General features: G+C 38.4%; 2 protein-coding genes and 1 pseudogene across 3 annotated transcripts; all 3 read right to left on the bottom strand.

The window, feature by feature from the left end:
- Positions 1 to 4211: 4211 nt before the first annotated feature.
- Positions 4212 to 5262, bottom strand: LOC121746886 (annotated as a pseudogene).
- Positions 5263 to 8614: 3352 nt separating this feature from the next.
- On the bottom strand, positions 8615 to 11424 carry LOC121746872 (ferritin-4, chloroplastic-like). Of its 2 annotated transcripts, XM_042140826.1 has the most exons (8): positions 10987 to 11422; positions 9864 to 9947; positions 9711 to 9771; positions 9512 to 9599; positions 9372 to 9433; positions 9192 to 9257; positions 9029 to 9092; positions 8615 to 8949 (listed from the first exon to the last, which is right to left on the bottom strand). In XM_042140826.1, the coding sequence occupies exons 1-8, from the start codon at positions 11322 to 11324 to the stop codon at positions 8900 to 8902; spliced, it is 813 nt and encodes a 270-aa protein (XP_041996760.1). In that variant the 5' UTR covers positions 11325 to 11422; the 3' UTR covers positions 8615 to 8899. The 2 variants fall into 2 exon arrangements, with proteins under 2 accessions (XP_041996760.1, XP_041996768.1); XM_042140834.1 differs by lacking the exon at positions 9864 to 9947 and having other exon boundaries at positions 10987 to 11424.
- Positions 11425 to 17679: 6255 nt separating this feature from the next.
- LOC121798031 (uncharacterized protein At5g01610-like) lies at positions 17680 to 19712 on the bottom strand. The gene is made up of 3 exons (XM_042196854.1): positions 19428 to 19712; positions 18530 to 18584; positions 17680 to 18214 (listed from the first exon to the last, which is right to left on the bottom strand). The coding sequence occupies exons 1-3, from the start codon at positions 19512 to 19514 to the stop codon at positions 17844 to 17846; spliced, it is 513 nt and encodes a 170-aa protein (XP_042052788.1). The 5' UTR covers positions 19515 to 19712; the 3' UTR covers positions 17680 to 17843.
- Between the last annotated feature and the right edge of the window lie 2680 nt (positions 19713 to 22392).

Raw genomic sequence — 22392 nt, 5'->3', positions numbered from 1 at the left:
ACTTAAAAAGTACGGGCGTTATAGCTCATGTTCAATTCACGCATTGCCTCTTTAGTGCTTCCCCTGTAGACATCGGCGGATGCAGGTGGGGTCGCGCGGGGTCGGCCGACCCCACCGCCGTCCCCGGAGAACCGCCGGAAGACTCCTCCCAACAGCCCCCGACCCCACGGCATCCGGAACTCCGCCCCATGATTCATCCTCAGACCTTAAGCATCTCAGCTTTTCCGATGAAGACGATCAGGGCCGAGTGGCCGTTCGCCCTTTACAAGGGGATTATTCCGACGATATCGAGGCAGGGGCCGTTTACGGTGGTGCTGTTTGTGACGCTTGAGCAGGTGAGGAAGTTGCTCAAGGATTTCTGATGAAGATGTGCTGATGATGATGAAGAAGAAGGCTAGTTTAGTCTTTTTTAGAATATTAATTGATATGGTTATTGTTTAGGTTATGGTAATTTGGTTTAATTTTGTGTTTTTATTTTAATGGGAAGAAATGGTATACTTGCGTGCTTTGATTTATGATGCGAAAATATGCGCCACTTTGAGAGGACAACATACATTTATTACTCCAATGGAGTTCTTTTTCTTCTATATGAGGAGTATATGATTTAATTCCACGTAATTGCATTCTAATTTGTAAGATCATACAGTTTTCTTTTAGTAAAGTGAGGTCTTTGAACTAATATATATTAGTTCAAATGTGTTTATTATTATTAATATTATTATTGGTTATTGGTTATTATCATCTAAGCAAGTGATACCACAGTACAAAATTTAGAGTTATATTTAAGTACAACCACTTTAAATAGGGAAAATTAATTATTAGCATTGTCCCTTTCAAAAATTGACTTTTAAATACTTTGATGAACGTGATTAAAAAAATGTACATGTATGCACATTTTTAAAGTAGTACCCCGTTTTTTAAAGAGTTAACTATGAAATCAAAATTCGAATTATTATAAATTTGAATATTGTATCAAGGTGCGGCATTTCAGTGGAAAATGGTTATTCCACTGAAAATGGGTATTAAATTTGAATATTGAAATCAAAATTTGAATTATTATAAACCATTAGTTTATTGATTTTCTTTTAATCATGTATTAGTTTTTACTTTTATTTTAAACTAGTAGTAACTAATAAATTTTTTATCTAATTTTAATAAATATAATAATTGCTTTTAATCATTGATTTTAATTACTTTTCATTAAGATTAATGGATACATTTCTTTTATAAAGATTTTGCGCTTTCGTCTGTTTTTCTAGTAATAATGTTGAACACGACTAAAAGATACATATTCATAACTATTTCCAATGAAATAACTTTAAGTTAGCATCAAAATATGAATACTCATAGAAGTCAATTATCGTGCTTAATATAAAATATGGGATATTTCATTTGTAATGTATTTTTACTACTATTTTATATATTTAAATATTACTATTAATTTTCTCGTCCGACCCCACCATTTTTAATTCCTGGATCCGCCCATGCCTGTAGAAAGCTAAGATTTGTTGCCCCCCACTCAGATCGTGGTTGGGACACCTTCTCATCAGATATTTAAATCTCTTTCATGGCTCTTGAACATTTTCCTGAGGCTGCATAGCATACTGAATGACTTTTGCTTGCCGCTTGAGTGCCCGCTAGGTGGGTAATACTTATCCAAGAAAAGCTCAACCATTGCATCCCAAGTTGCGACAGAGTTGGGATCCATGTTATCGTACCAATCCCTGGCTTCATCCTTCAAGGGGAACGGGAACAGTCTGAGGCGGATTTGTTCATCTATAACACCATTAGCCTTCACAGTGTTGCTGATCTGTATGAACTTGGTCAAGTGCTTGTTGGCATCATCTGAACTCCTGCCGCCGAATGCATGTGCTTTCTGCCATGTTTATCAGTCTCGTCTTAAGCTCAAAACGGTTGGCGGCTATCCCCTCGTTGTTGACTGGTGGATTAGCAACTCGTCTGTACGCAAACTCATTCTATACAGGCACTACCGCTCGCCTCACGTTTTGTTCATTCAATTGCCTCTGCATGGCGGCCATCTGCTCACGGAGTTGACGAATGACAGGATCTTGAGGTCCCTCATTATTGTTTTCATTTTTATTGTTCTCCTCGTTGTTATTCTCATTGTGGTTATTCTCCATTTCGTCCTCCATCAGAATTGGAGAATGCGGCTCGTACCGTATGAGTGATGGAAGTGGAGATGGATTAGGTGATGCAGTTCTCTGAATAGGAGAAGGTGGACGCCTATGACCGGGTGAAGATACCCGAATCCTTTGGTTTAACCTCCTTTGTGCGTTCCTCTTTATGTTGGATGCTTCGATCTCGGGATCGATAGGCTCTAAAGGTGGACCTTTAGGACGCGTGTGCATACAACCTGAGCAAGGAAACACAAAGATTAGAGAACTCAAAAATAAAAATAAAGCAAATAAAATCTAGACTAGTAATCTCAACTATTATCACGATATTAAGGTCTAACGACACAAAATTGTCCCTGGCAACGGCGCCAAAAACTTGACTCAACTTATTTTAACACAAGTGATGCCCGCAAGTGTACGGGGCTGGTGTAGCAATTAGCAAGCAAGAGTATTGTATCACACAGAGACAAATTTGTACCAACTTAACTACCACGAACAAATATTAACTACTATCTAGACAATCGGGAAAAGTTTGGTTTGTTCTAACACTACTGAAAGCATATAAAAAACAAGTAAACAAATAAAAACTAGTAAACACGAAGTGAAGAGATAATATGGAGAAAATTGTATAACTCAAGGATCCGATGCACAATTCCAAACTCTTATCTAATCAAATTGCCTTACCTTTTGGTGTCCCAAGAGTTATTAAGTCGACCATAATTATAGATTAAACCCCCTCTCGAGGTGAGAAACCTATAGATTAGGTGTTAGGATTGAAGTCCCCTTCTAATTCTAACCCCTAACTCCCAAAAGCACGATAAGATCAAAGACCTCACTCAAAACCTCAACTCTCCCGAGTTCTATTGTATTATGTTGTGATTTATTCTTATTTCCAGATTAATTATTTCATCTCCTGATTAATCTAATTGATCATACACAATCAAGTGGTGATCAAGCAATTGAAAGGAATAAACCCAAGAATAATCAAATAACTACAAGAGCAAGGTAAGAAAAAAAATCAATTCGATAAAAACTATGAAATTAATGCATCATCACCAAGAATTCTACAAAAAGTGTTTAGCTACTCATGTTCATGGAGAAAACCAAGTTTAACACAAAGAATCCAAACAAAAACATGAATAAAAGCTACTATTTACTCATGTGAGATAGATCTTAGAGTGAAGCTTCAATCTTCCGATGTAGAATCTTCAATCTTCAAATCTCTCTCTCAAAAGTGTTCTTGGGATTGTGTGGAGTGTGGTAGCCAGAAAGTGTGGAATGAATCCCGTATACTGCAACCCTAGCCTTTTCTTCTGATTTTTTCGTAAAAAATCGTGTTTTCTGCAAAATGAGGCGTCAAAACTAAGTACCCGGTCGGGTACAATTATTGAACATAAAATCCACCCGGCCAGGTGGTCATTTTCAGCCTCACTCTGACTCTTTCACGTTGTTTTGCTTGTACCCGGCCGGGTGATGCTCATTGTGTCCTTTTTTCGTCTGTTTTTGCTAAAACACTCAACAAACACATAAAACTCCAAAAGATAGAATAATCGGTTGGAAATTGGAAATTCAAATAATAAACTCGACATTAAGAACCTCAACAGACCAATTAAACCGATTAAAACACGAGTTTGTCAGTTACGTGGTTCGGCACAAATGGCCTACGTCCACGGGCAACATCTGGTGATGTATTTTATTGATTGATTCACTCAAATTGAAGGATTACAAAACACTCAATCTCTCAGAGATTTACAAAATGAGTAACACTCTCAGCTCGCTCGAAGTCGACTTGCTTCAAAAGCACAAACGCACAGCTGGAATTTTTCTATCTCTCTTTCTTGGTCTCTCTCTTGAGTTCTATCTCTTCTTCAATGAATCGCTGCTATATAAATGCAGTTAATTCTGAATCAATCAAACCTCAATTCTGTTCACAGCAAAAAACCCCAAATCAGTTATAACTACCAACGGTCACTTCGAGAGCACACACGCACAACTGCCCATGTTCCAACGGCTCTATTTTGGAAAAACTTGATTCCAAATTGATTTGATCAGCTCAATCATTAACATGGTGGGAATTTTGGAGGGGTGGCGCCAAAGACAGACAACGAAGGTGCCATTTTCCTGTCCATAAAGGACGACGGATGAGTTTGTGGACATTTCACTCAAAAAAGTAGGGATATTTTTGGCATCACAATAAGTTCTCTAATTATGGAATGCAATACCTAAAACTTACCAAACAATGGATTAAGTCTGAAATCAAGCTGTACCAAACACCAAATTACTCAGAATTTGGAATCACTATTCATGAGAAAAAGTGTTATATGAAAATCCCAATAAACCTTTTCAACAAACCAATCACACCCTAACTCTTATTGAAAACAAAACATAGCACGACCTATTAAGGCTTTTATCTCCAACTGTTGTTGCTTCTGATATACAAATAAGGCAATAAACCATATAGCTCCATTCTAATATTACCAAAATGACATTTCCTTAAAGCGTAATCTAGCTCGAAATGACGCCAGACTCTCACACCGCGCCTTCTCCTTGAAGGAGCATCTGATCAAAGTGCCAAACTCCTGCACCACCAAAACACAATTGCAAGTTCAAATGAAGAACACTTAGTAACGCAATTTGCAAGAAAACGATACTCAAAAATTTCTTACCTTGTCCCTTTCCAACCCTCCTCAGCTGTGAGATGTATTATGAGATCTTCTTGATAGCCTCAACCTGGGAAAAGTTGACAGCAACATAAAACCTTAAAAACTTTGTGTCTAATTTATCACCAACAATCATTCATGTTCACCTGCTCTCCCAAGAATTCACTCTCAACAAAATCTGTCAGCTGGGGATCATTGTTGGCATCAGCAACCTGTTGAAGGAAACCAAAAATGCATACTTATTCGCTCGTAAATTCAAACTCAGCATTTGGAGTTTAAAATAAGATAGAGCAATACACTATGAAGTTTCAAAAGCTTCTCATTGGTTAACTTCTCCAACGGCAACGCTAGTTCCATGGCTGAGACAAGACACAAACACAATAGATTTGTAAGAGAATTCCCCCCTCGTCTGATTTTCATTGTTCTGTTATACTTCCCCCGTCCCATAATAGATTTCACGCTTTCCTTTTTAGTTTGTCCCATAAAAGATGTCACATTTCCTTTTTTTAGAAAAAACTCACTCTCACATTAATATAAATATATTATTTTCTCTCTGCATCTAACACATAAAACAACATTTCCTAAAATCTCATGCCACTCCCAAGTATGTCTTCTATTACGGGACGGAGGGAGTATTATACTCCCTCTGTCCCAGTTTAAGAGTGCAATTTAGTTAGGGTACGAGTTTTAAGAAATTGTTGGAGTGTGTAATAATTGAAGTGAGTTAGTGGTTGTTGAAGTGTGTAATAATTGAAGTGAGGTAGTGGAAAGTGGAACCCTTTTGACTTTTTGTCTGTTTAAGATTTTGTTTTGTTTTATTTTTATGAAAGTAATGACATTTGAGTGTAAATTTTATCAACAAAGAGGTTAAATTTTATGTCCAAATATAGTAAATTCTAAATGAGACTCTTAAACTAGGACGGACGGAAATGGTAAAACATGACTCTTAAACTGGGACGGAGGGAGTATTAATTTATACTTCAACCATCTTCTAAAAAAATTGAGAAAATTAATTATTTATCAAATTTCCAATTTCATTTTCTTCCTCTTCTTCATGTTGATGGGCTAATGATATTCGGCCCGTTAATAAATGGGTTAAAAATTAATTGAGTCCTACTAAATTAATTGAGTCTCCCTTTTTAAGTAAACCCAACAAAAACATATTGAAATCCCAATATTACCCTTTCCGTAAATCATATAACTCCTCCGTTAGGGTTTATGTTTCTTCGGCGAAATTCCAAGAAACTACGTCATGGGTAATTATATCCGCCATTTGTACCCGGAAAAAACAAGTTTCCATAGAGGGGAAAGACGCGAGACGTTCTCGCGTGTTTTAACTAAACACGCATGACGCTCTCGCGTGTTTAAAAAGTATAGACGCATCAGGCTCTCGCGTGTTTAAAGGAATACACGCGTCTTCCTCTCGCGTCGTTTAAAGGAATAGACGCGTCTTCCTATCGCGTCTTTAAACATACACGCGAGACGCTAATGCGTGTCTCCCTTGGATACAAAATCGGGCCAGGCTGCTTCTCCTCTCACAGAACGCGAACTCCATCGTCGCCCCATTCTTCCCAACCAGAAAAAATCGAACTAATCCATTGTGTCTTTGTAACACATTCGATCTAACGTGAATTAAACAGTATCGATGATAACCAACTGGTACCTCTTTCCACACATCAGACTTCATGGCATTTATAATGCCTTGATGTCTGTCTGATATTATGCACACTTCCTGGTCATGCTTTATAATATGCACTCTCACAAGATTCAAAAACCAACTCCAACTCTCGTTTGTTTCTTCATCAACAATAGCAAAAGCAACAGGCAAACAGTTCTTATTTGCATCGTAACCTACTGCAGCAAGTAGTTTACCTTTCAATCTTCCACGCAGGTGAGTCCCATCAACTGATAAGACCGGCTTTGCTAGCTGGAACGCCTCTATTGCTGGCCCAAATGCCCAAAATACGTAGCGGAACACCTTTGTATTACCTTGACTCAATACAGGGTCATGCAACCACTCAACGATTGTCCCCGGATTTTGAGTTTGCAACTCAGTCAGGTAGCTGGGGAGTTGTCTGAATGATCCCTCCCACCCACCATATACAAGCTCAATAGCTTTTCTGCGTGCATACCATGCTTTCTTGTAGCTGATTTTCACGTGAAATTTATCTTTGATATATATGTACGTACTGCAGAAGGCTTGAATTCAGCATCGTTTTCAATTTGACTTCGAATACAGAGAGCAATCATGGATGATGTAAGATTAACATGTTCACTTGGATCGTGATCTCCCATACAACAATGACGATCAACCCATGAGTTGATAGATCAGCTACCATCACGTTTCTTAAACGTTGCTTTAACCTCCCAATTACATGGGTAGCTTTGCCCAAGGTCCCTGCCTTTTCTTTTCGGACCAAATGAGTCCCTACAAACTGCATGCCATCTTCTTGATTTACTATCCATAACCTCATACATCCGACCTGTTCCCACATGCCATAATGTGACAGCAGTTTTCAACTGCAATTTGCTATCAAATTTTGTTCCCACATCTATATGTCTCGGATTATCCTCATCCCAATACCACATATCTTCTTCACCCAATCCATGGTCATGTGAAAAGTAACCTCGGCTGCCTTCACATGGTAATGATCGAAAAAATGGTAACCCTTCAGGCACATAGTCGGGAACAGATTGCTCCCCACAAACAGATGGTTGTACATAATTCTCAACGATCATATCAAATATCTCGTCGTCTGTAGAATCTTCACATGATTCTAGACTATAATCAAGATCACTTGGTTGAGAACCATCGGAACCATCACAATCAGAACCATCTGCACCATCACAATTATCAGAATCATCTGAACCATCACAATTATCAGAACCATCCGAACCATCATAACCATCACATGTCACATATGGTACATCTAGTGGTTCATCAACCTCCCTCCCAGATGTGTTGAATTCAAAGCTATGATATTCATCATCCCTCCTAGATGTCCCGACATCAAAACTAGGATAAGCATCTCTCCTAGACGTTCCAACATCATGATGAGTGATAGGTGGTTCAAATTGCAAGGCAGTGGTAACAGGAGTATATTCAATAAAAAGTTCAATTTCACGTGGATTTTCAGCAAACATATACTCCAACAAATTATCATCCACTGGTGTAGCTATATAATTCACCACTCCACTAAAAACCACAGGATGCCTCCATGTTAAATCAATCGTATGTGCATCCAACTCAATTCCAATTTTTTCACATATCATTGAAACAAGCTGATAATAAGATATCTTTTCATTCAATATAATAAATGATTTTGCACGAGGGGGATCATAAGCAACACCCAAACCTGGGAGCTGAATAATTAAGTTTAATGGCTGATATACACATATTTATATGTTTTAAAAGGTTAGATTTATGTTGTTTTGAATGCAAATCACGTTAATTACGTGCACTATCGTCTATATTCCTTTCAATTGATTATGTAACTATGAAAAATATTTAATTAATGTTGTTTGCATATTTGCGGTACCTCATGGAAATTCTGAGCACTAGAGGCAAGGTGAAATAGTTTATTATCTCGATGAAATTTTTCATTGTTTTGGACTATTTTGCCCGTTTTTAACTTTTTTCTCATTAGTGGATGGTTTGGTACATCAAAATTATTTGATTTTTGTGTCCTCTTGCACTTCATTTGATATTTATAACAAATCCGAAATCCGATTAGTCTATTGGATTAACCGAAATACAAAACTTTTAGGATTGTAAATTTCAACCCGATAAAATTCTAACGTGATTAAATTGTATCCGAATAGAACTAATCGAAAACCTAATGAAGAAAACAAATTCAGCCACATAAATGTATATACAAAAGATGTGAAGATTGAAGAATCTTCCACACTAACTCTTATTGAAAACTAAACATAGCACAACCTATTAAGGCTTTTAACTCCAACTGCTGTTGCTTCTTGATATACTCTTACAATAGAGCTCCATGCTCAAGCAAATAAGGTAATCAACCATATACCCCCATTCTAATCTTATACTAAAATGACATTCCCTTACAGCCTAATCTAGCACGAAACGGCACCAGACTCTCACACCGCGCCTTCTCCTTGAAGGAGCATCTGATCGAAGTGCCAAACCCCTGCACCACCAAAACACAATTGCAAGTTCAACACTTAGCAACACGAATTGCAAGAAAACGATGCTTGAATATTTCTTACCATGTCCCTTTCCAACCCTCCTCAGCTGTGAGATGTATTCTGAGATCTTCTTGATAGCCTCAACCTGATTAAAAGTTGAAAGCAACATATAACCTTAGAAACTTCGTTTCTAAGTAGTACATTTTTGCTATTTTCTTCGTCACCAAGAATCATTCAAGTTTACCTGCTCTCCCAAGAATTCACTCTCAACAAAATCTGCTAGCTGGGGATCATTGTTGGCATCAGCAACCTGTTGAAGGAAACCAAAAACGCAGACTCATTCACTCGTAAATTCAAACTTAGCATTTGGAGAAAACTACTGAAAAAATTCTGTAGTAGAGCTCGTTTCAAGATAGAGCAATACACTGTGAAGTTTCAAAAGCTTCTCATTGGTTAATTTCTCCAACGACAATGCTAGTTCCATGGCTGAGACAAGACACAGATTTGTAAGAGAAAAATCAAAGCACAAAAATCACAGGACGCGGGAATGGAGAAGAGACGAACCATGTAGTGCATCGCCCTTCTGAACATGATCAAACTCTGCAGGCGGCATCTGTAAGGAGAACAGCTTCACTCTCCCTCCTCGTTTATTCTACAAATGCATCCCAAATCGGAAACAAAGCACACCAAATTACCTAAAGGCTAATGTACAACAATCCTTGGCTTCTTGTTTTATTTCAAGATCATGTTAAGCAATTACTACCTGATATTCCATTAGCTTTTCAGCATGTTCTCTCTCTTCTATGCTCGCCTCCTTGAAAAATCTGTTGAAAGACGACATCATAAGCATGCGTAATAGGCAAGAAAAGTCAAGGGCTACTAAGATACTGAAACATTGGAGTTTTGCTAAACTTACTTAGCAAGGCCCCTTAGCGCGACATTATCTCTATCAAAGTAAGCATACAGGGCGTGGTAAACGTAGGAAACACAGTACTCAACGCTGCAAAAAACATAGTTAAATCCATAACTATAGCATCACAACTAGTAGTTAATTATTCACACATCACCTTTTCCTTCATTTTTGGTTGTGAAGACTGATAAATCATGAGGCTGAGAGAACGTAGAGTGATACACACTCTGAATCATAGCAAAAAAGGGTCTAAAGCAGTAAAACTACACCTAAAAAGGGTCCTAAAAAGATAGACAACTTTGTAAAGATTTTGGGTTTAATTGTACAATTGGTAAAGAAAGAAAGAGATGCAAAAAAGTAAGAGAGAGGGGAGGAAAAGGTAATGGAATGAGGGTTAGTAGATTGTAAGGTCCATATTATAAATGATATGTAGGATTATTAATTATTTGTTGAAAACTTTTCATATTTAGATCTGGTCTAATTTTGGAGGAGGGCCCAAAATGGTAAAACTATTCTATTTTTTGGATACGGATGGAGTTTTTAGGAGTTATATGAAGCTGTTAAATGTCTAAATCTTGTCCCAATGAAGATCTCATCTAATGTATATAAGTGTGGATGACTCTACCTCTCATGAGGCCTTTTCAGGGTCAGTGACCCATTTCTAATATGGTATTAGAGCGAGTCCAAGTAGATGATGGATCTCTTTATATCTTATTTACCTCACGAGTGGAAGACCGATATTAATTCCGGCCAACACGTGTGGGGCATGTTAAATGTCTAAATCTTGTCCCAATGAAGATCTCATCTAATGTATATAAGTGTGGATAACTCTACCTCTCATGAGACATTTTCAGAGTCAGTGACCCATTTCTAATATGGTATTAGAGCGAGTCCAAGTAGATGATGGATCTCTTTATATCTTATTTATCTCATGAGTGGAAGACCGATGTTAATTCCGGCCCACACGTGCGGGGCATGTTAAATGTCTAAATCTTGTCCCATATCGACTCGTTGAATATCAAAGCGTTCAGCAAGTGCAGTTTATAAGCTAAACCAAACCATCTATTAATCGCATTAAATAAAATCAACCCTTGAATCTAACACACGCAGTGAGAGAGAGAGAGCTTACTTGATCTGCTCATTAATGGCAGATTCACACTCTTGAGAAAATTTATGTCTGGCAATGGAAAGATCAGGGGCAATAGGGATAGCAAGCTCCTCTTTCTTAACCTCCTCGAACGGATGAAACACCACCCCAGCCAGCGGCACAGTCACCGCGTGGTTCGAAGACGCGCTCGCCACGAACCCATTCTCACTCTTCTTCGCCAAAACTAGGCCTCGGAAACAAGACGAACCAGACAACCAACTCAAATTCGGATTCGCCGCCGCAGCATTTGGCAAATTCGACAAGGCTCCGAGACTAGCAGCAGAAGGCAGAGAGACGGCAGAAATTGCTTCAAGAAACATCTCTTTTTATCAATCAAGCTGTGATTGGAATCGAAGAACGATGATTCGGGAGTGAAAAAGAAATGATTTTGGGATTTGGGTGTGTGATTTCTTGAATGATGAGTGGTTCGGATTAAATAGAAGTGGCGAATTTCGATACGGCGGGGGAGGGGCCAATGGGAGTGAGACACGTAGGGAGGGGAAGAGATCCATATAGACAGAGGCGTGTGGCGAGCTCGTGGCCTAATCCGAACTTTATCTACAACATTCAAATGGTATCACGGCTTATTTTAGTACGTTCACACTATGTGGATTTTTCTTATTTCGAGTAATTGCGTTTTTAAATTTCAAATAGTGAATATGGATGGTGACAAATTGAAGGTGCCAACAAACTGCTTTTAATAAAGTTTAGCCAATTTTTAAAATTTATCAAATTTTTTCTCTATATAAAAACTGTGGTAAATTTTCAAATGTTGTATCGGTTGAGAAATTGCAATTTCATTTTCCCATCACTATTTCAGTCTACTAGGTTTAAGAATCAACAATAATAATAAATTATCAAATCATGTGATGTAAATTATTGCTTCTAATTAATTTGAGAAATAAGAATTATAAAATACAAAAACTAACAATTTTATGCAAGAAAATGAAGTTATACTTTTAGAAAATGGAATTTTGTTAGTTAAGTTAGGTTAAAATAGATAGGAAAGAGAATAAAATAGAGAGTATACAATAAGAAAGAGAATAACATAAAAGTAATGATTTTTTTGCTAAAAAATGACTCATTTACCTTAAAATGTCCCAAAAAGAAATACAAACCACTATCAAGGTATGGAGGAAGTATAATTTTTATCTATTACAAAGAGGTAAGACTCTAATCAATGTCCCAAAAAGAAATATGAACCACTTATCAAGGAGGTATGGAGAGAGTATAATTTTTATCTATAACAGAGAGGTAAGACTCTAATCTTATTATTTCAACTAAATAGAAAAAGTAGTGATGGACTCTTTCGAAATATTCACAAATTTGGATCAATAATGCTTTATGTAGCTAGCAAGATATAAATGCTGCTTGTAAAAGATGAAACTGACGTTATTATAGTCAATATCATTGCCCATTGCCCTCATATGCATTCTTCCCGTGGATTGAGGGTCGTCCAAATTTAGCTTCATCTTTTGGTATTGTTAATAATTTCTTTCTCAGTGTATATATTTGAAGAAAAAAATATTTATTGTTAATGATTTCTTATGCAAAGTATTTTGTAACGAGGACAAAATTTTTTCATATAAAATAAAACTTGTAGCAGAGAGAGAACAAAAATATTGTGGAAATAAATGAGCAGTGTATGAGGAATTCAGGAGTAGATAGCAAACCAAACCATCATTTATAAAAGAGTTCAGTTATGCAAACAAGAGGCACCAGTGGTCTAGTGGTAGAATAGTATCCTACCACGGTACAGACCTGGGTTCGATTCCAGGTAAATTTCTTGCCACTTGCATTCCTTTCACTCCGATGGCTAGACTTGTGGTTGAGCTCTTTTGAAGAGAAGCAAGTACATACATAAAGCCGATCATGCCCTAGCCCCCTCGATGCAAAGATTCACATTCACACATCAACTTCACCAAATGGCTTGAATCAAGAAGGGTTGACGAGGGTTTTAATCACGCGAACAAGATAAATCATGAGGCCATCCGCAACGCATCCCGAGGGTGGCTCGTATCTCGACTCGCCGAGACGAGACGGTGGCGAGATGCGTTGCAGCGTCCCGTCTCGTCCCGGTCTCGCCGAGACGCCCCGTCCCACCAAGACGGATCGCGTGCTGTCTCGCCACACGCTCGCGCGACATGTCGCGCTCCGGCGCCATGCGTGACACGCCCGCGAGTGGGCTTCGTCACGCAGACGCAATAAATCATTTTTTTAAAAAAATTGAATTTAATAAAAATACATAAATAAATAAAAATCGAAAACGACAATATTACCGTTTTCCTTTTTTTATTTTTTTATTTTTTACTCTATAAATACTCCTATTTCATCCTCATTTCACACACAAATACACATCTATTCTTCCCAAATCATCTTCATTTCCTCTCCAATTTTCATCTAACCTCTCCAATTGTCATCACAAAATGTCCGGCGACGGCAACTATGGCGGTGGTGGCTCCGGCGGGTTTGACATCAACGCGTTTGGCGACTAGGGGGCATGTACAATGTCTTGGGTGGTTCCGGCTCCGGTTCGTCGACACCGGACACCCAGGGCTCGTCGACGCCGGCGGGGTACCAACCACCTCATTTTGATGTTGATGCATACGCTCGTCCCTCCGCCCCGAGGAGTTCGCAGGAATTATCCCAAATTTAGGAGGATTATCCGGATGAACCCACTCCGAAAGGAGGATGAGGCGGTGGAAGCTCTAGGGCGGTGGAGGAAGAGGCGGAGGCGGCCGAGGAGGAGGAGGATGTAGGTCGGCATCCGTACAGCCACAAGGACACGATGGTTGTGTACAACGCCTGGATCAGCGTCTCGTATGATCCCATCTTCGGGAATCAACAAACTCGGAAGTGCTTCTGGGAAAAGGTCACCGAGGCCTACAACGAGATTAAGCCGAAGGGGTCCCGCCGCCGCACTTTGAAGATGCTCTGCGCTCACTTTGACCAAGTCGACAGAGAGGTCAAAAAATTATGCGGTATCTACAAGAACGAAGCGGCTCATTTTCAAAGCGGAGCCACGGGAGCTGACATTCTGAGATCGGCTTTGTGAGTCTATTTCGAAGACACTGGCAAAGAATTCAAACATGTCGATGTTTGGGAGGCCGTCGAAGACGAGGAAAGGTGGGCCGGCGGTGTCTGGTTCAGCTCGGGCTCGACCTCGAAGCGCACGAAGCACACGGCGGGTGGCCAATACTCTTCTAGTGGGGGCGGTTCGGTCAGCGCCGCACAAAAGTTTGCCTCGCAGGAGGTTGAGGGCACGACAGACGATGCTAGGTGTCCTCCCGTGGGCGCCATCGGCAGCAAGGGACCAAGGCGGTGAAGGCGGCTAGAGGGAGGAGGGGCCGAGGCGAATCAAGCCAGGCGGGCTCGGGCTCGGTCTCGGGCTCGAACATCCTATTGTCCATATACTTGACCGCCACGATGGCGGACACTTCCCGCATGACGCCTCCACAATATCAAGCCCATCTTGTCGGAATTGAGTATATGGCAAGGCAAATTGGTATTCCGCCTCCAGGTAGCTTGAGTGTACTGCCACCACCTTCGGGGGATGATTCGCCGGTGGAATAGTTTTTTTAGTTTCTATAAAATTGTATTTTAAATTATGTAATTTTTATTTTTTTAGGATTATAATTATGTATTTTTTTTATTTTCTTGAATTTTAAGTTGTATTTTTATTTTATGTTGTAATTTTATTTTATTTAATGAAATGTGTTTTTATTAATTGAATTTGTTGGATATAAAAATAAAAAATGAAATTGAATGAATAGTAAGTTAAGAGATGGTTAAGAGACGGATAAGAGATGGAGGGTTGCAGGTTCTGTCTCTTAGTTAAGAGATGGAGTGAAAAGTACAGTGAGACCCATGAATAGTTAAGGGATGAGACGGATAAGAGACAGCGTTGCAGATGGCCTGACGACTTTGTCCTTCGAGATATCTTGAAAGAAATCACTACATCTCTAGGTAGCTATGATATTTGGAAGTGAGTGGTTATGTTGTTGAATTACTTTAATGTCATTGTACCAAGGTGGGAAGTTCTGCAATTTCTAACAATTGGCAGATCTATTACCCTTTTTAAAAACTATATATATACGGCTAGTTGAATTTCATTTCATTCGCACCACAGTGACTAACGAGTTTATCTCTCTCTACTTTCATTTCTTTTGAAGATAAATGGAGCACGACAATGATTCTCCCGCCACGAGCGAGTCACAAACGCCAACGTTTTCCGTTGGAGGTGGGGGAAAATGTCGGCGTAACTGCAGGAATGCTCGGGATGATGCCCGAAATGGCGCCGATGATGCCCCAACCCCAAATGGCGGGGATGATGCCCGAGTACTATAATATGTACCCTTGGTGTGCAGGGATGGGTGGCATGGTGCCCCAAATGCCCGGGGTGAGTGGAGGGATGACGGGGATGGCGCCCGGGATGATGGAGGGAATGATGTCCGGAATGGCGGCCGGAACGGGGGGAATGATGCCAGGGATGAGCGGGATGATGATGCCCGGTGTGATGCAGGGCATGTCTGCCGCTGCGGGGGGTAGCAGAATGGGGGTCCCCCAACCACCTGGGGACAATGTGTATCTCCCCTACATGGATTTATTGTCTAGCGATTCCCAGAGTACTCCTCTGGAGACTCATTTCATCGGCATTGAGACTTTATCTTTTGAGGAGTTGGGGTATCTCCGCTCAGGGAGTCTCCCACTGAAATACCATCGGCGGTAGGGAAGTCGAAGAAGAAGGGCAAAGGGAAGGGCAAGGGTACTACCTCGTCCTCGCGTGCGGGGGGACGAAGGGGAGGAGGAGGAGGCCGGCGAGGGAAAGAGGACCGTCTAGAGCGAGGCGGAGTGCGTCGCACTGGCAAAAGCCTGGGTCAATATAGTCGAGGATCCCTACATCGGGGCTAACTAGACTATCGACAGAATGTGGTGGCGCAGTAGCCAGAACTACATCAAATTCTGCCCGCCAGGTGGGAAGCCTCACAATGGAGAGCAATGCCGGAAACAGTGGGAGTGGCTACGGAGGGTCATCAGCCGATTTACCGGCATCTACGAAAACAACATCGACACGGCAACCAGCGGCATGTCCATGGAGGATGTGAAGACTTTGTCCATGCAGTAGTACCCCGACAAGTCGAAGAAGTTCGACGTCTACAATTATTGGGAAGTCTATGTTGTGGTGCATGAGTCCGCCAAGCTTCGTGCAGGTGTTGAAGCTGGCTGGCCGAAGAGGACGAAGCTTAACTCCTCCGGCGAGTACAGCAGCAGTGCCGGTTCCCACGACCTCCCCGACGCCGCCGCAAAGATCCCGACCCCTCCATCGTTTTCCCGCCGCCGTCGCCCGGTTGAGCAAAAGACTGCGATGCGAATGGCTAGGGGAAGCGCCAGCGGGTCCCACGAGGTCCAATCGGCAGCTCCTACGTAGGCCAATCCCGAACTCGCCCACCTCACGCGCATGCAGCAGCAGCATGATAGACACCATTGAAAAGTAGCTGGAGGCGACTGACCCCCTATACAGGGAGATGCTGAAGGGGGTCATCGACAGTATGAGGCAGGATTTGGACCTCCCACCCCTGCCCGGGAGTGACGCCGGAACTGGCCAAGGTGACGACGAGGAGTGAGTCGGGGCCGCTTGTGTCGAAGCTTTGGGATGTTTTTTTTATGAACTATGTATTTTTTTTATTCAATTATGTATGTTTTTTTTAAATAAAATGGTTGCATTTTCCCCGTATTCTTGTCAAAATTTCTATTCCGTAAATTGTTTAAATATAGTCAATTTGTGAATTTTTATTATTGTTCTTGTCCTCCGGGATGTCCTTATGACGTGACAGTGTTGTGGGATGTCCTTATAACGCGGCAGGAGGTGTTTTTGAGGTGTCCTTCGGGATGTCCGCTGGGACATCCGTCCCTATTGTGGATGCTCTTAGAAGGGCATGACGTCAATAGAATTAAACGAACAAGGGTAGCTATGTTTATTAATTATGCTCCCTCCGTCGCTGAAATGTATGAACATTTGGTTTGTCACATGTTTTTAATGCATAATTGATAAAGTAAGGGAGATAGATAGAAAATGTTTTAAAAGTATTATTAGTGGATAATGAGTCTCACCTCATTAGAGAGAACAAAGTTTCCAAAATTAGAATATTCATACTTTTTAGGGACAAACTAAAAAAAAGAATTTCATACTTTTTCAGGGACGGAGAAAGTAATATTTTTCATAAAAATTATACGGATTATGCTACAATTCAAATTATGGTTAATGTTATTGAAGGATATATACATAAGATTGATTTGTTATTACCTAATGGAATCAATTTAACAAGTCTTATAAGGAGTATTTTCTAAGGTACTGCCCAAATGATATGTATATTAGTAAATAAATCACAGGGAAGTACGCTATTGATGAAATATACTAATATCATTAACCAATATAATAAAATATCATGACTTATAATTTTAGTGACCATATCCACTTCATAAGATGCTACTTCTAGTGATCATTTTAAATAACAATAAACGTACAAACTAGTACATCATACCCTAAACCAAATTCATTGTCAGACCAAATGACTAAATTTCACGTTGAGTTATTGAAAATTCTGGGAATCAATTGCATGTTATTTAAGGTTACTACCTTTCATCGACTGCGAGCAATTCAAAAAAGAATTTCAATTTTCAGATCCATATTTATCAATCTTTGCATTCAGCATTCACAAACAATTATTTACCACATCAATTACTTAGAGTCGAGCATTAAGCACTAAATTCATAAGAGTCGAAATTCTCTAAAACGTATTACAACATGGGGCAATTGATTCATCAACTGCAGAATAGTGTTAGAACTTGTCTATGCCGATTCCATCTCTAAGAACCTCGTACGCATCTCTGCTTCTGGATTTTTTCACCCCGGCAGTGAAACTGACCTTCGACTTTTCGGATGAGATGCAAGTAACTTTGACCCATACAATCACCTTTGTCTTGATCCCTTCAACGTCCACCAGCTTGCCTTTCTCTAGATAACCAGTCACCATGGTCGAGAAACGCAGTACAGATGAATCCTTGTAGCCCACTTCACACACCGCTGGAATGTAAACAGTGAGCTTACCAGTCTCCTCGTTGAACTCGTAGTTGGTTGCATCACGAGGGAATATGCCTACAGGTAGGTCATACTCCTTTAAGAGTTCAGGCAGTGGTTTCTGCATTTTACCTAAAAAAGGACGAGCTTTGTCACGCTTTAACTCCACAAGACGATGGAAGAAAGCATAAATCAGAAATTTTCAACATTCATAAAGTGATCAAACAACATGGTGATGATTTATATATTCACATGCCCAAGATCCCCGCGAATATTGCCGTGAGTAGACACCAAATAGTTATTCATTCATAATTATCATCAAGTAGACGACATTAATCACAATCGCATTCAGAAATATCAATTATATGAGAAATCAATTACGTGGCGCATGGAGGCTGATTAAATATCACCATAGATGCAGAGTATAAAAGAGGAGAAAGAAGCAACCTTTTAACTTATTCACCAGCCATTTGGCACCTCCCTCAATACTAGAACCCAATGACTAACAAAAATAGAAAGACAAGATAATTAGTAAAAACGGCTAAAATGAAAAGAGGAAAGCATACACCTTGCGCAATGGTAAGTTATAATCAGTCATTGCTGGTACATCTTAACACGCACACGAACTGGCATATGTGCTCTACAGGCACTTACACTGAAACAGCGATAAGAAGCGAGAGGAAAAATAAAACTTGACATAAAAATCAGTGAAGAACCCTAACCAAGTTGGCACATAACATTTTCGATTATCAGAGTAACAACAGCGATGAAACAGACAAAAAAACTGAAATAGACCAAACTAGACGGAAAATTCTCCACAAAAACTCCCAAATTTTGCTTACAACAAAAATCTACAGAAGACGCCCAATTCACTTCCATCCACAGTCTGCAATCGAAATTTTGGTACAACAATCCAGATTCCCAGAATTCCTAAAATTGTACAAGGAAGCCATAATGTTCTTAATTTTCAACATAATCATTCTACTATCAGAATTATACTAGTATATAAATGAGTTTGCAATGATTTGTCATAAACTTCTAATTTAAGAAGTTTATGGATTAGGAAAATTGATCAACCAAAATAATTTCCAAACAAACCCAATCATAATGTAACATACCCAAAAATTAAATTAAACCTACTTAACAATAAATATAACATAAAATCCCCAAATAACCCCGATATTAGCAACTAGAAAATACCACGAAACAGAAACCCTAAATCAATCGTTGATCAAAACCTACATAATAAGATTTTCAGAAACGATCATAATAATTGCTTATCAGAATTCAAAACAATAATTAAAAAAATTAAAGCAACATATAGACAGAGGATGAGGAGAATTACGTTGATATCATCACCAACGGAGTTGATTTCCTTGTTCGCTTTTTGACCCAACCAGTAGGAACCCACCTTGTTCAGAATTTGATCCATCTACAAAACCCAAAACGATTACTCTGTGAAAGATTTATATCGAATTCCCCAATTTTCAGATCTAAAGACTAATTCTTATCTCCTCTCTTCCAAAATCTGAGTTAACCCCCAATTTCGAGAGCGAGAAGACTTTGATTTATTCTTCGCGACAGTGAAGGCGTTTTCGTTATAATTATAGAAAATATGATTAAAATGGATATTTTAGATATAAATAAAATGGATTTCTTCAACTCTTTTTTCCTGTACAAAGTGAATTGAGTTTTATTATTTGTTGGCTTTGGATGGACTACTGGTAGGCATGTAACTCTAGCCCGAATAACCCGCCTAATTTAAATGGATTTCTTTTACTCTTTTTCCTTTACAAAGTGAATTTAGTTTTATTATTAGTTGGCTTTGGATTGAGTACTAGTAGGCATGTCACTGTAGCGCGAATATCCTGCCTGATTTATAAGGTTAAGGTTGAAGATTTCTAACCCGATAAAATTATAACCCGATTAGCCTCCACCTGATTAATTCGCAACCCATTAGGGTCAGATCCGAAAATCCGATTAAATTTCTATTAATATATTTTTTACTACTCCCTCTATCCACCAGTAGGAGACTCATTTATAAGCGGCAAGAGTTTTAAAAAATATTAAGAAAAGTTGGTGGAATAAAGTTAGCCCCACTTGTATATATTAGTTTTAAATGAAATGTGAGTGGAATGAGTTAGTAGAAGGTGAGACCCTATTACCACTTATGGTAAAAGTGAACCGGGACTCCTATTCGCGACTGACTAAAATGGAAAAATATGACTCCTATTCGCGGACAGAGAGATTACTAATTTGACACTTCATTGATTATTTTTATAATATAGATAACTAAAAGAATTAACATTCAATTTTATATTTAATATATAAATTATATATTAAATTTTTATTAACATAATAATTGATAAATAAATTAAAAACTTCAAATCACTAAAAAAAATATTTTAATTGCGTAAACATGCAATAAAATTTCACGAAATATCTCAAATATTAGTATTTGATCATGTTTATGATTGAATTAAAGCATATATCTCAAATTTAGCATAATTAAATATTTTACATTTTATGAATATAACTAATTTTCCTCATTATTTATTAGATTGATCGCATGTTAATCTTATCGGTAGCAACCCGATTAACCCGACGGCTAGACCGAAATTCGAGCTTTTAGGGTTAGGGTTGAACTTTTATAACCCGAAAGAAATCACAACCCGATTAGCACGCATCCAATTGACCCGCAATCCGAGTAGGGTTGGCTCGAAACCCGATGAGCCAACCCAATTGACATCCCTAAGTACTAGTACTAATTGATAAACTATTCAAACATTTTTTTAAAATTAATTGTTGTCTGTTTCAAGTTACTTAGACAAAAAAACTGAGTTAGTGCTTCCATTACTGAAATAAAATAATTTTGAAAACAAACAATGATTTTATATATCTCGTTTGTCATAATTACTCCATTCGTTTCACATATTGAGGTGTTTCTGGTATGATATTTTAAAAAATGAGATTTTTTTAATTAAAGAGAAAAGAATAAAATATAAGAAAATAATAAAGAGATGATAAAGTTTAAGTATTAATTTTTATGATAAAAAATGACTCATTTATCTCATGACGTCGTACGAATCATTAAAAAGAGAGAATATGTACATTTTTCGTAACATTTAAGGATATACAATTCCAAAAACACACTACTAGTTAAGGCATTGAGTACGAATTTGTTCCCATTTAAAAAACTTAAAAAAAATTGATGAAACCATTGAACAAATTTGCCTTTGAAATATAAATATCTCGTATTCAAGGTTTCTTCTCCGCCTTTTTTAACTTCTAGTACTCCCTCAGTCCTAAAAGAGATTATTTATTTTTATGTGACATAGATTTTAATAATATTGTTTCGGTTTTTGGCGGAGAAATAATAGAATTGGAAAAAATAAAACTAATATAAATGTATTTTTATTTTTAACAATATTCATCTTTATTGGGAAAAATAAAATAAAAATAAAAATAAAACTTTTTCATCGTAACCAAAAGATAAATATTATGAACCAAATCAAAGTCATGCTAATATGTGGCCCCACTTAGCCAGTTTGGCCAATTTGAATCCATTTCAACTTGCAGATCCTAAGCTTCGAATAATCTTGATACAATATCTTGAAGAACTATTGGTTTGAACTTTGATTTCATTTCAACTTGCATGCACATCGTATGCTTTCTCACTACTCTCAATAATTTCCATGTTAAGGGAGACTTGTTTCAAGGGACCATGGCACCCATGGATCCATATTAAATTTATTTCTATGTTGAGTGAAAATAGTGACCATGGCACACACATGGATCCATATTAAAATATGAATAAGAGTATAATTTTTAAAGATAATAGTTATTTAAATTATTGACTTTGTTCAAATGCTACTCGAGTGAACTGCCTCATTAATCCCTAATATTTTGGGTTGTGATACCTTATACACCTAACAAAAAAAATTATCACCAGAGGACCCTAACGTTTGATATAATCACGAATGATGTTTTTGGACTAAAACACCCTCAGACCCTATACGTGCATTTTTGTCACTCTATTATATTGCTGACATATTATTTATGCCACATTTCTGTCAGTAACTTCTTATGTAATTTCCAAATAAGTACTGGTACTTCATACGTAATTAAAATTTTGCCTTATGTACACTTTCTAATATTTTTTATAATATGCAGATTTATCATTATCTGCATTAATTAATATGAAAATGATAAAATAAGACCCTTTCTTCCTTATAAAACTCATTTTCTAGTATTTTTTTGTATTTCTATTTCCCCTATTTTTTGACCTTGGTACGATCAATTTTATTTAT

The sequence above is a fragment of the Salvia splendens genome, chromosome 1 (assembly GCF_004379255.2).
Source record: "Salvia splendens isolate huo1 chromosome 1, SspV2, whole genome shotgun sequence".
NCBI lineage: Eukaryota > Viridiplantae > Streptophyta > Magnoliopsida > Lamiales > Lamiaceae > Salvia > Salvia splendens.
This window is presented reverse-complemented; position numbering and strand designations above follow the sequence as displayed.